General features: G+C 33.3%; 1 protein-coding gene across 2 annotated transcripts; it reads right to left on the bottom strand.

The window, feature by feature from the left end:
* Positions 1-2736: 2736 nt before the first annotated feature.
* LOC125392906 (olfactory receptor 5K3-like) lies at positions 2737-8806 on the bottom strand. Of its 2 annotated transcripts, XM_048422887.3 has the most exons (2): positions 8795-8806; positions 2737-3651 (listed from the first exon to the last, which is right to left on the bottom strand). In XM_048422887.3, exons 1-2 carry the CDS (start codon positions 8804-8806, stop codon positions 2737-2739), a joined length of 927 nt encoding a protein of 308 aa, XP_048278844.2. The 2 variants fall into 2 exon arrangements, with proteins under 2 accessions (XP_048278844.2, XP_048278845.2); XM_048422888.3 differs by lacking the exon at positions 8795-8806 and having other exon boundaries at positions 2737-3660.
* Positions 8807-12629: the final 3823 nt, after the last annotated feature.

Raw genomic sequence — 12629 nt, 5'->3', positions numbered from 1 at the left:
TTGGCTAAGATAGTTATTTGCTGAGAAAATGTACTCCTAAATTAGCTCTAGAGGCTCTACCAATCTGTACAGGTTATGACTATTGCTCTTGGTTTTTCTCCAGAATAGGCACCTGGTTACAAAGCACAGGGAAACCATGCTTGAAATATTTTTCCCAGCTCTCTAGATTTCATATTGCCAGAATTTGTTTTACAGGCATTTGGGGGCTAAAAATTAACAAAAATAGTCTGTCTGAGCTTTTGGGTCTTTCATGCTATAATACCAACTTGCCAACCAAGATGATTTCCTTGGTACAGCGGTGCGAGGGATGTGTTGTGGCAGCTAGCTAACTGCTTTCTATTTGAGTCTGCAGCTTGCTCTGTTAGAGGATTTCATATCTTTTACTATAGATGTGGTCAAAGGCCCATGGGCAGTCATAGACATTTGGATAAATTCATTATTTTAGCTTTGTCAAAAGGTTATGTGGTCAAACTGCCTACTAAAAGTTTCAGTTTTGTACCCATTTAATTTATGTTCTCAGAGTTGATCTGAAATTTTTCTTGTTGCAAAAATTGGTGCACACAGACCTATTATTGACTTATCTAGTTCAGTGAGATCAATCTTCAGAAATGGAAGGAAATAACAAAAACATGAATGATTCTTTAGGTGTTTGAATTCAAGAATAATGCAAACAAACACTTATCACTATTAACAAAGCAAGGAAAGAAGATACCAACCCACTAGAGACAAGGTTATCTGATGGAGAATTAATGCTGTCAAGACAAGGTCTACAGGACCATTGACTCTGAAAGCTGTTGCTCACTTTTGCTGAAGGAGTTTGGTGTCTTCCTACCAATATTGTAGTGTGTAATCTCCTATGATATGTATACATAATCTCGTGATTGCATCTCATACATCTGAGCACATATATCTTTTGGTGATAAATTAGATGGCTTTTCATTTAGCTATATAATTCTTATATATAAAATATATCCTGGAATTTGCTTCATAGATGGATCTTTTTTGTTCCACAAGGACTGTAGACATTAAAAGCCTGCCTTTTCTTTTGCTTACTGAATGACTTCCCCAGTTCCATGAGATTCCAGTGTAAGAATTTAGTCACATAGTCAGAATCATTGGTTCCCACTGTCATATGCCCATTCTGTTCCCTGAGATACATTAGAAGCCACCCCTTTGCAGCTACCTTTCATTTAGCAGGACATGCAGTCAGGAAAGGAGTTTTTCATACAGATCACATTTGGGACCTTCAAAGATGAATGGATATCCAAGCTCAGATAATTGCTTTGGTTCTTGCATGTGTATATAAACTGTATATATTAGGAAACAAGAGAAGAATAAAGAAAATGATGCAAAGAGAACTTAGTGGAGAGTACATTTTCACCCTCAGTTCTTTTTAAGTCCCATGCTTGCTGTGAGGCTCACACTGAGAGATCACCCATAATTTACAATTAACTTAAACAACTACAAGTACAGTGAGGAAATATACTTTAAAACCCGATATAATCTCTTTGGCATATATATCTGACCATTTGGTACTGAGTAATCAGTTGGTGTCTTCTTCTGTGGGGAATACTATTTCTCCTGTTCTCAGCATTCCTTAGTTGCCTGTACTTCTGTCGATATTATTTAAGCATTTAAAGACAATCTCCATTTTCCCAGTTTTCAAACATTTAGGGAAAAGGCAATATTGTTTCAAACTATTTTCAGATTAAGAGTGAAAATGCAAAAAACTGAGTATTTCAGTTTAAAATTTTTTTCCCCATGAAAACCTAAAAGAATGACTGTCTAGTCACTAGGAGATAAATATTAAAAGCTAAGCAAAATAAATATTTAATGTTTGGGCTAATCTCTTTTTTAATGAATAATTATTTCGCTTATATACATATAGTTTTCAATAATTTTCTTTTCTGTGAGGCTTGAATGACTTCTCACTGTTTTAAATATAATGAATATACTAAGGATTTTCATTTGAATGGTGAAGGTTTTCTTAATAATACCAACCAACAAGCAATGATAATAGCAGGGAGGATAAAATCTTCAATTTAAGGAATATATTTCAGAATAGCAATTCTATTTGTAATGGAAAACTAATCAAATAAAGGAAAAATAAAACAAAAAAGAAATTTCACTGTTCTAGCATTGATTTGATTCAGAGATTGATAAGACACATACATTGCTGTTCAGAAAATTTAAGAGCGAAAATGACTAGCACTCAAAACGAATATATTCTTCTTAGAAAATCCACATTTTGGTTGAGTACACATTGATATATAATCACTTGAAAGAACAAATATCAAGTTGAAAATTATTGATCAAAAAGAAATTTATTGCATTGATGGATTTGCTTATGATAAGATTATAAATAAAAGCTTGTAATATGCTTGAAATATTAAGATCTGAAATTGAGAGAACTGATAATAATATTAAATGGATGCTATCATTAGAGATATTAACGTTTAATCCTCAAATTCACTAGATGTTTTGGAAATTGAAACTAGAACATTCCAATACTTTAACAGTTCTTTAATTTATTCCTAACAGTTTCAAGATTATTTTAACTGAATTATTTTGTTATGATTTAATTTTATTCAAATATTCTTAGATTTTATAAATTAATCAAATAATTTTCTTTTTATTATACTACTTTTTATTATGTGTGTGTGTTTAGAAAAGATCATTTTCAACTTTAAATTAGTTGTCTATTGGATATGGTCCTTCTTTTCTTATGTTGCAGAATCATTTCCTCCTCATGGTTTTTTTCATCACATTTATGACTTCCTTATTTCTCAGACTGTAAATGAAAGGGTTTAATAAAGGAATTACAAGAGCATAGAAAATAGCTACAGGTATCTCTTTATCTCCATCATTGGCTGAATGTGGATGGGCATACATGTAGAGAAGAGAACCATAGAATATTGACACAGACAGAAAGTGGGAAGCACAAGTTGATAAGGCTTTGCCTCTACCCTCTTTAGATTTCATTGTGAATATAGTAAAAAGGATACAGAAATAAGATATCAGGACTACAGTAATGGTAAAAGTTAAAATTGAACCAGCCAAGATGAGCATCATCAATTCATTGATATAAGAGTCAACACACGAGAGTCTATATAATGGAAAGACATCACAATAAAAGTGATTGATTACATGAGACCTACAGAAAGTTAACCTAAACAAGAACCCTATGTGAATGGTTGAATGCAGGTTTCCTGCTATGTAGGCTCCTATGATCAACTGAAGGCAGAGCTTCTTGGACATCATAGTGTGGTACTGCAGAGGGTTACGTATGGCTACATAGCGATCATAGGCCATTGCTGCCAGGAGGAAGCAGTCTGTAGTTTCAGCAAGACAGAAAAAATAAAACTGTGCCATGCATTCATAGAGAGACATCTTTCTGTCCAAAGAAAAGAAGTTCTGTAGCATCTTGGGAGTGACAGCGCAGGAACAGAAGGAATCCATGAGAGCCAGGTTGCCCAGCAAGATATACATGGGTGTGTGAAGACGGTGCTCCATGTATATCAAGACAACCAGCCCTAGGTTCCCCACTGTGGTGACCAGGTAGACGGCAAAGAATACCAGGAATAGGAGAATCTTCAAGTTTGGGTGTTCTGTGAATCCCACCAGGATGAATGCATTTGTCATTGAATAGTTCTCAGCCATATCATGTTTTGTCTTGCCACTGTAATTTTAAAGATAGAAAACAATTATGGTGAGAATAAAACTCTTTTTACTTTTCTTTGTATGAGAGAAAAATTCATTGTGTACCTGCCATTTCTGTAAAATAAAGCTAAACTAACTATGCTTCTTTCATACGTTGTTGGCATTTATGAAATCCAAATATAACTCACAATTTACAGGTATACCTTTACATAATAAGAAAGAATTGGCTTTTTTTAATTAGGAGAAGTTTTCTTTGTGTTTATTTGTAATTTTTTCATAAAAATTTAAGGCAAGTTGATTTAAATTGTTGTTACCAAATAATTTTGATGTCAATTTTATTATTGATCATCAAAATAAATTTAGAATAAAGTTTTCCTATATAAGTGTGCTTTTTATTTAATGGAAAATTTTTATTGTATTCAACAGGAAGGAAAAATATTTTTAAAAATATATTGTCAATATATCAAATTTACTTTTGTGAATTACACAAAGATTACCACAGACTAATATGTAAATAGAATTACCCAAAATTTGAAGATATAACAGTCTTCACTTTCTTCATTCCCATTGAAACACATTTTTGACAACATTGAATCTGTCTGTGCTATTATTCCCAGTGAGTTTTTCAAATATTTAAAATCCTCACTCAGCTTTTTAATTCAGTTTTACATGGAATGATAATGGCAGTTTTACTGTCTTGTCCACCTCTGATCTTTTCTCCCAGTCCTTTATTTTTAAGAAAGAGTTTTAAACTTTGAGAAAATCTCATTGTTATTCATCTTTCCTTGAAAACTCACTGAAGCCAAGACAAAATTTTCATTTTTAATGCTAATGCCTTAGTCTACCAAGTAGCAGGGATTACTGACCTGCACTGAAAAGCATACAGTTTTTGTATCATATACATACACATACATACATATATGTATGTATATATATTTGTGTGTATATATATATATACACATATACATACACACACTTTTGTTATATTGAAAGTTTTGCTAAATTAAAAATCCTTTGAGGAGAAAGGATTATATGTTTTCTCCCAACTTCATCCTGATGATCCAGAATGGGCGACTTTACATTCAATATCCTCATGAATATTTTATCATTTTTTTTGTTTCTGAACATTTCTAATGTAAGGACATATCTATAAAGCAAATCCTGATGCCATTTTTTTACAAGGTTATCTTAAGACATTTTAGCTTGGTTTTTCTTATTATTTTTCTTACAAATTTATGCTCTCCAAAGTATGCTATGGCATATTAGAACTACATTAATATAGATTCGCTTTGTATGTTTTAAACCTTAAAATCAAAAGCTTATAATCTAAAATATATTCTTAAGAAATAGGTAAAAACTTGTAAAAAATCAATAACAAAATATGAGAAAGTATTGAAAACAGCTTATATGTATACATGATTTTAAGAAAGTGCATGACTTTTCTTCTGTAGTTCTCTTATTGTCATCTTTTTGTCTTATCTGACTGGTTTGTGCAGAGATTTAAGATTGTACTCTATTCTAATCAAAAGTAATGTTTTCTAGTAAAGGCAGAAATTAATAAGCCCACACCCAAATTCCAATTCTGCTGATTTGAAAATTCTCTACTTGCTGAAAAAACAGGACCCTTAGCATCTGGTGAAGATTTTTCAGCCCAGAATCCCTGTCACCATCAGTCTTCAGATATGTTTGGCTCTAAGGTACCTGACATGCTGAAAGGTTTACCATTCAAAAAAAAGAGAATGAGAGTTAAGATTTTGCCTGTGATAGCAAGAGTAGTTAACTTTTTTTTTTTCCTTCCCTGGTGAGGACTAATTCTTACTCTTCACACTCAGTCAGGGTCTAGAGCTAAGAAGTCAGGCATGATAATCTAATCTTGGCCCCAACACTAGGAAATTCTTCCTCTAGTTAGCTGAGTCAATGATCAGATTTGGAAGAGAATCCATCAGGAGAATTTGTGTAAATATATAACTGTGAGACAAAATGTCTTGGTTGTACTTATTTGAGGCTTAGTTTTGTATTTAAACTGCAAACAAACAGGAAATAAACTTGAAACATATTCTTCATCAGAAATACAGCAAAAGTTAAAATATTACTAAAATTAACTTGAATATTCTGATTCTCTGCTTCCTAAGAAAATTATGCTCTCTACAGTGTGCTCTGTCATGCTAGACCATAATAAAAATGGATTACGTTCTTAAGTTTTAAAACTTTAAAGATGAAAATGCTTAAATTCTAGAACTTTGAATCAGAATATAATTTTGCTTTGGAATGCTACTAGCTCTCAATATTTAGTGATTAATTGGGACACATTGCATGAAAAATTTAATTATGCAAATCTATAGCCAAAATGATTCTGTTTTCCAGAAAACAAAACATTTAGAGTAGATAATAGAAAATTATTTGATTAAAAATATTAACTATATGGCAAGTATGAATCACTGAAAATTATTTTTAACATATACCTGGATTATTTAAATGGTTCATTTTCTATATGATTTTTATATATGGATATTCTACCTTACAGGCACAAAGGGAGATAGATCACAGTATTGTACTTCAAATCAATTTCACATATCTTTGAATTTTGATATAGTCTACATAGTCAAGTAAGGACCAATATTTAGGAGAAATAACTTTTTTTAATAGTTAGAAAAGCAAACATTTGTTGATTTTTTAAGGTAAAAAGCTAGAATAGTTCTCTTACCTGGATTTTGCAGAAGAGCATTTTCTGAAAGTACATATTTACTTTATAGTCAAGGTCTCAGAAGTTAAGAATACATATGTACCATGATCTCACAACAATTGAAATAGAAGAAACAGAGATCACAGGCTACCAACAGGTAAGAATAGACATGTATCTTTAACTGGAAACTTAAGTCTTCTTTCAAATCCTGAGAGGATTTCCCAGCACTGACATCAGTATTTATCTGTAGAGAATATATGTCCTAACAACTATAAACTATTTGAAACTAATTACAACTGCCCAATGAAAACATGGTCATTAATAAAGTAAACTTGAAAATTATTTTACTACTTTGAGAGTAACCAACCAAACTCTTAAAATTCTTCTCAACTTTTGTGCATATAATCTAAAGTATAGAAAATATTCTGGAGTGAATTAGATGCTTAAGTGGTGGATATAAAATAAATAAGAAAAATGAAAATATTTAGCACTGAGAAGAATATATGGCTCAGCACAAAATGTGCTGCCCAAGTATGAGAATTTGAGTCAAATCCTCAAAACCCACATAAAAATGTTTGGTGTGCACTCATGCAGTTGTAATGCTAGTATTTCAGGTGTAGATTGGAGACAGGAGGATTGCTAAACCTTTCTGGCCATGAGCACAGCTACAGGTTCAGTGAAAGACTTTGTCTAAAGCACATCATTTGGAGAGTGATAGAACAGGATACCAAGTGCTCCTCTCTTATCTGTGTGCATGTATGTGTTCATGTACTCCCATACAGTTATTTACATGTACACAAAGTACACAGATAATCCTGCACCTCTTTGACTGTAAAGTGTACTTTACCAGGAAAAGAAAATTTTCCTGAGCATTTGAAGTTTTTCTCCATTTCTTGTGTGCAGTGGTTATTTATATGCCTATAAAAGATAATTTCTACTTAGTAAGGTATGGCTTTCATGTCTTTCAGTACTGTAATTCTGAATTAAATAGCTCTAAGTCAAGCTGAGTCCTTAATTCTTTGAAGGCTTTCTTCAGGTAAATGAGCTAAACCCTGAAAATGTGTGCATTGTGTCAGGAAGTAAAATAGATACAGCCTACTAGAAAACATGATGACCAGACAAGGTTCTTGGAACAAATGTCTTAGTGAGAATAACTTTGATAACAGAAATGGTTTCACAATGTAATCAGGAAAAATGATGCATAAAAGCTATCTCTGCTAAAATTCAGGATGTGATGTACAAGGAGATAAACATCGTATATAGAGATAGATGCAGGGATGGAGACAAAATATAGAAGAAGCCTAGATATCTTATGGAGATACAAACATGTTTGCATTCATTGAGAAGCACTAAGGAAGCAGGAATGTTAAACACAAGCCTGCAGGGTTGTCTCCTTAATGAAGGAAACAAAATACTGACTCTCCAACCAGAAAGCTGGGAGTTGGTATTGTTAATGATGTTGTTACCTTTGCTACCTATAGTGGCAGACTTCACTCAAAATCACTCAGAATGAATATTCCAGATTCTCCCTCCCTAGACATTATCCTTTAGTTCCCAGTTCTTAGGTTCCATCCTTAGGGTAGATAACCTGCTGACTCCTATGCTGTCTCAATCAGAGACCACAACACATCCTAGTCCCTTAAGTTATAGAACACATCTTCATTCATAGTCACATGTACTTTTCAAAGGAATATCTGTTTAGTCACACCATAAGCTTTATTGTACTTAGTATTGGAATGGCTTTCCCAAATTCTACTGTGTCTGTATATGCTTACAATAAACCAACTGTATTCAGGCTCTCCCAAAACTTGATCAAACCAGAATACATCAGGATGAACCATGATCTCATTCTTAAGTCTTTAAGTTTTGTATTCCTGTCTGCCATGACACTTGCAGGTGTTCATAAGCAGAAGACAAGAACAATTAAGGTAAATATTGTTCATATACAAAACAGAGTGTTATTCAGTATGCATATACAATAAATTTTTATTCAATCAGAGAAAATAATGAATGATGTCATTTGCAAGGAAGTAGATGCTGGAATTTGTGGTAGTTTGAATGTAATTGGCTTCCATAAGTTCGTAGAGAGTGGCACTATTAGGAGTTGTGGCTTTGTTGTGGTGCTAAGTCCTGTGTTCAAAGAGATAAACACAGTAAGAAATGGAATAAAGGGGGTGGTATTCTCAGTGCAAGATTTTTTCCAGGTAAATTTACAACTTTTGAAAAAGAATTAAAGAAAAGTTTAAAGACAGGTGTGGTGGTGCAGGCCTTTAATTCCAGCTCTCTAGAAGAGATAGGTAGATCTCTGAATTTGAGGGCAGTCTGTTCTGCAGATCCAGTTTCAGGATTGCCATCTTATACAGTGAAGGAAACTATGGACAACAGAAAGATGTTGAAGATATTATTGAACCAGGGTCCATGTTCCAGCACTAGTAAGCAGTAGTATTTGACAGTTTTGTCCATACAGTTCTGGTTTTAGAGTAAAGAATAGAGAAAAAAAGGGGTTATGAACTCTAAGGAAAGTGACTGAGGCCAGGCATGTATCAGAAGTGTACCCTAAATGGAGGCATAGAAAAGCCAGGGACTAAATTACTGTTTTATTGCAAGTTTCACCAGATTTTTGCTGAAGGATCTAGTCAGGGTAAGGGAGTAAGAAACATCTAGATCATAGAAGAATGAGAAAGTCTTTTATAACTAAGAATAAAGAAAAGAACTAAACAGACTTCGAATAATACACATATTTGGCAATATGTATATTAATGCCAAAACATATTTTGCAACGTTTCAGGACAAAAGACCAGCATGTGCTAATAAAGTAAACTGATATATTTCAATTAAGTGTATTAAACGCCTCTGTAACAAGCATCCAGAAAATCAAGTGAAGGAAGCTATATCCATTTTCTCATCATCAAAAGAAAGAAGACATGCAGGAATAAATTTAACAGAAGTACATATTTTACTGAAGACAAAAATACATCATTGAAAGTAACTGAAGGAAATATAAATAGAAAGATACTGTGTGCACAAAGGGTCAGATGATAAAATGTTGTTATAATGAGAGCATGTCCTAATCCTATACAAGAGGTGATATAATCTCTATAGAAAAATTCATTTTGCTTTTTCCTAGAAATGGACAAGCTGATAATAAATTTCATAGTGGGTCAGAATATCCCATTTTGAAAGTTGAAGACTAATATTGACAAATTCATATCTACTTATTTAAAACATATTAAAATAGAAATTATAAAAACATCCCGTTAAGTACATACCATATTTCTATTTTTGGGTTTGGGTTACTGAACTCAGGATAGTATTTTCTAATTCCAACCATTTGCATGCAAAATTCAAGATGTCATTTTGTTGTTGTTATTGTTGTTTTTTGTTTTTGTTTTTACTGCTAAGTAGCACTCTAATGTATAAATATGCCACATTTTCTTTATTCATTATTTGATTGAGGTACATCTAGGTTGTTTCCAGGTTCTGATTATTACAAATAATTCTGCTATAAACATAGCTGAACAAATGACTTTGTAGTATGATTGAGTATCTTTTGGGTACATGCTCAAGAGAGTTATTGCTGGATTCTGAGGTAGGTTGATTCCCAATTTTCTGAGAAACAACCATATTAATTTCCAAAGTTGTTGTACAAGTTTGCATTCCCACCATTAATGGATGAGTGTCCCCCTTTCTACACATTCTCTCCAGCATAAGTTATCATTGGTATTTTTGATCTTAGCCATTCTGACAGGTATCTAAAGTTGTTTTAATTTGCATTTCCCCAATGCTTAAGTATGTTGAACATTTCCTTAAGTATCTTTTGGCCATTTGATATTCTTCTGTTGAGAAATCTCCATTTTGTTCTGAACTCCATTTTTTAATTGGCTTATTTAAAATTTTGATGGCTAATTTCTTGAGTTCTTTATATATTTTGGAGATCAGTCCTTTGCCTGATATGGGATTAGTGAAGATCTTTTCCTATTCAGTATGCTGCCTTTTTGTCTTATTGACTGTGTCCTTTGCTTTGCAGAAGCCTCTCAGTTTCAGGATGTCCCATTTATTTAATGTTGCTCTCAGTGTCTGTACTAATGGGGTTGTATTTAGGAAGTGATTTAGGAAGTGGTTTCTTGTTCACATGCATTGAAGACTACTTCCCACTTTCTCTTCTATCAGGTTCTTTGTGGTCAAATTTATGATGAGATATTTAATTCATTTGGTCTTGAGTTCCATACATGGGGATAGATATGGATCTATTTTCATTCTTCTACATGTTGGCATCCTATTGTGCCAGAACAATTTGTTGAAAATACTTTCTTTATTACATTATATAATTTTAACTACTTTGTCAAATATCAGGTGTTCATAGCTGTGTGGATTAGTATCTTGTCTTTGATTCAAATCCTTTGGTCAACGTCCCTGCTTTTATGCCAGTATCAAGATGTTTTTATTACTGTAGCTCTGTAATAAAGCTAAATGGGAGGGATGGTGCCCCTTTATTGTACAGGATTGTTTTTGGCTATCCTGGGTTTTTTGTTTTTTTCTTATGAATTTGATTATTGTTCTTTAAAGGTCTGTGAAGAATTGTGTTGGGATTTTGATGGGGATTGCATTGAATCTATAGATTGCTTTTGGTAGGATTGCCATTTTTATTATGTTGATCCTATGTATCCAAAGCATGGAAGATCTTTCTATTTTCCAGTATCTTCTTCAATTTCTTCAAGGACTTTAAGTTTTTGTCAAATAAGTCTCTCAATTCCTTGGTTAGTGTTACCCCGAGGTGTTTTATATTATTTGTGGCTACTGGGAAAGGCAATGTTTCTCTGATTTCCCTCTTTTTATCATTTGGAAGCAGAAGGCCTCTCAATAATGGAAACAATCTTTTAACAATTACAGCATCATTGTCATATTATGCTATGGCTCTAAATTTGTTATAAGAGTTAATAAAAAGCCTGAGCTAATGGTTCAGTCAGCTTACAACTAATGTAGACCTCTGTGTGATTTCTTTGGAACTTAATGATTGTGCAAACCAGGAAAAACAGAAAAAAAAAACTCAGACAACAAATGGCACCCAATGTGGGGCTGACCAAATCTACTTAAAAGCCTGAAAGAGCTTGGGTAATTATTCTAGATTAAAAAAAGAATAGAGTTAAACATGGATTCTTAATAGGAGCATTTTTCCCAGTGAGTTCTGCTTGCTAGAGGCAAATACTCTCATTTAAAAGAGTCTTCCAGACTCAGCTTTAGCTGCAAAACCTTGCAGCTCTTTTATGAGATCCTGCTACAAAACACTTAAATAGTGCAATAAGAAGCTGACCACATGGTTTTTGATTCTTAGCCATAACAGGAAAAATTCTGCACCATTTTAAAATGTGGGCTTTCTGGTCCATCCTGCCAGTGCAAACTCTGACTCTTTCAGGCAGGAGGTCCAGCTACAGAGCATTTGTATGTGGTTTGTGAGCATACTGCTGCAGCTTCCTTGCTGTTACGGAGCTTGGAATGCCATAGAGCTGTGGCAATAAACATGGCTCTGGCTGATACCTCAGGCATGAGGCTGGAATCTCAGAAAGCTAAAAAGAAGGGCTGGATCCAGGCATCAAAGACACAGCTCTAATCCTACCCATATTTCTTAACAAATTAAATAATCATGTGGCTAGAAAAAGAAAAATATATACAATAAAGATAGATTCAAACACACACACACAAAAAAAAACTCTAAATGGTTTACTGTGTGTTTAAAAATATGTGTAGACTTGGGAGAAAAAAGAAAAAAAAGAGAGTAGTTGGGTATGATGGTACACAGCTTTAATCCCAACACTTGAGAGGCAGAGGTAGACAGACCTTTGCAAATTCAAGGTGTGGTGGCACACACCTATAATTCTAACACTTGGGAGATAGAGACAAGTATACCTCTTTGAATTAAAACTGTGGTGGCACACACCTTTAATCCCAGAATTTGGGAGGCAGAGGCATGTGGATCTCTGTGAGTTCAAGGATAGTGTAGTCTAAAGAGTGATTTCTATGACAAAGATACACAGAAACCCTGTCTCAAAAAGCCAAACATTAAAAATAAAAATAGAGGTTAAAATAAAGCCATGTAAATATAAAAAATAAACAGAGAGTCTGGATACTGTATGTTATTATGCTCTCTTTGAATTGTTTGAATACTGAGGAAGGAGCAACAGCTGCTAAAAGATATTTGTTTATAAATGTTGCTAAATTAATCTAAAATAGATATTTTAAAAATACTTTGACTTCAAAATTGAAGTAAAAAAAAATCGTACTTTGGAGA

The sequence above is a fragment of the Myodes glareolus genome, chromosome 2 (genome assembly GCF_982192425.1).
Source record: "Myodes glareolus chromosome 2, mMyoGla1.1, whole genome shotgun sequence".
NCBI lineage: Eukaryota > Metazoa > Chordata > Mammalia > Rodentia > Cricetidae > Myodes > Myodes glareolus.
Note: the sequence above shows the minus strand (reverse complement) of the source record. Positions and strands in the feature narration are given on the sequence as shown.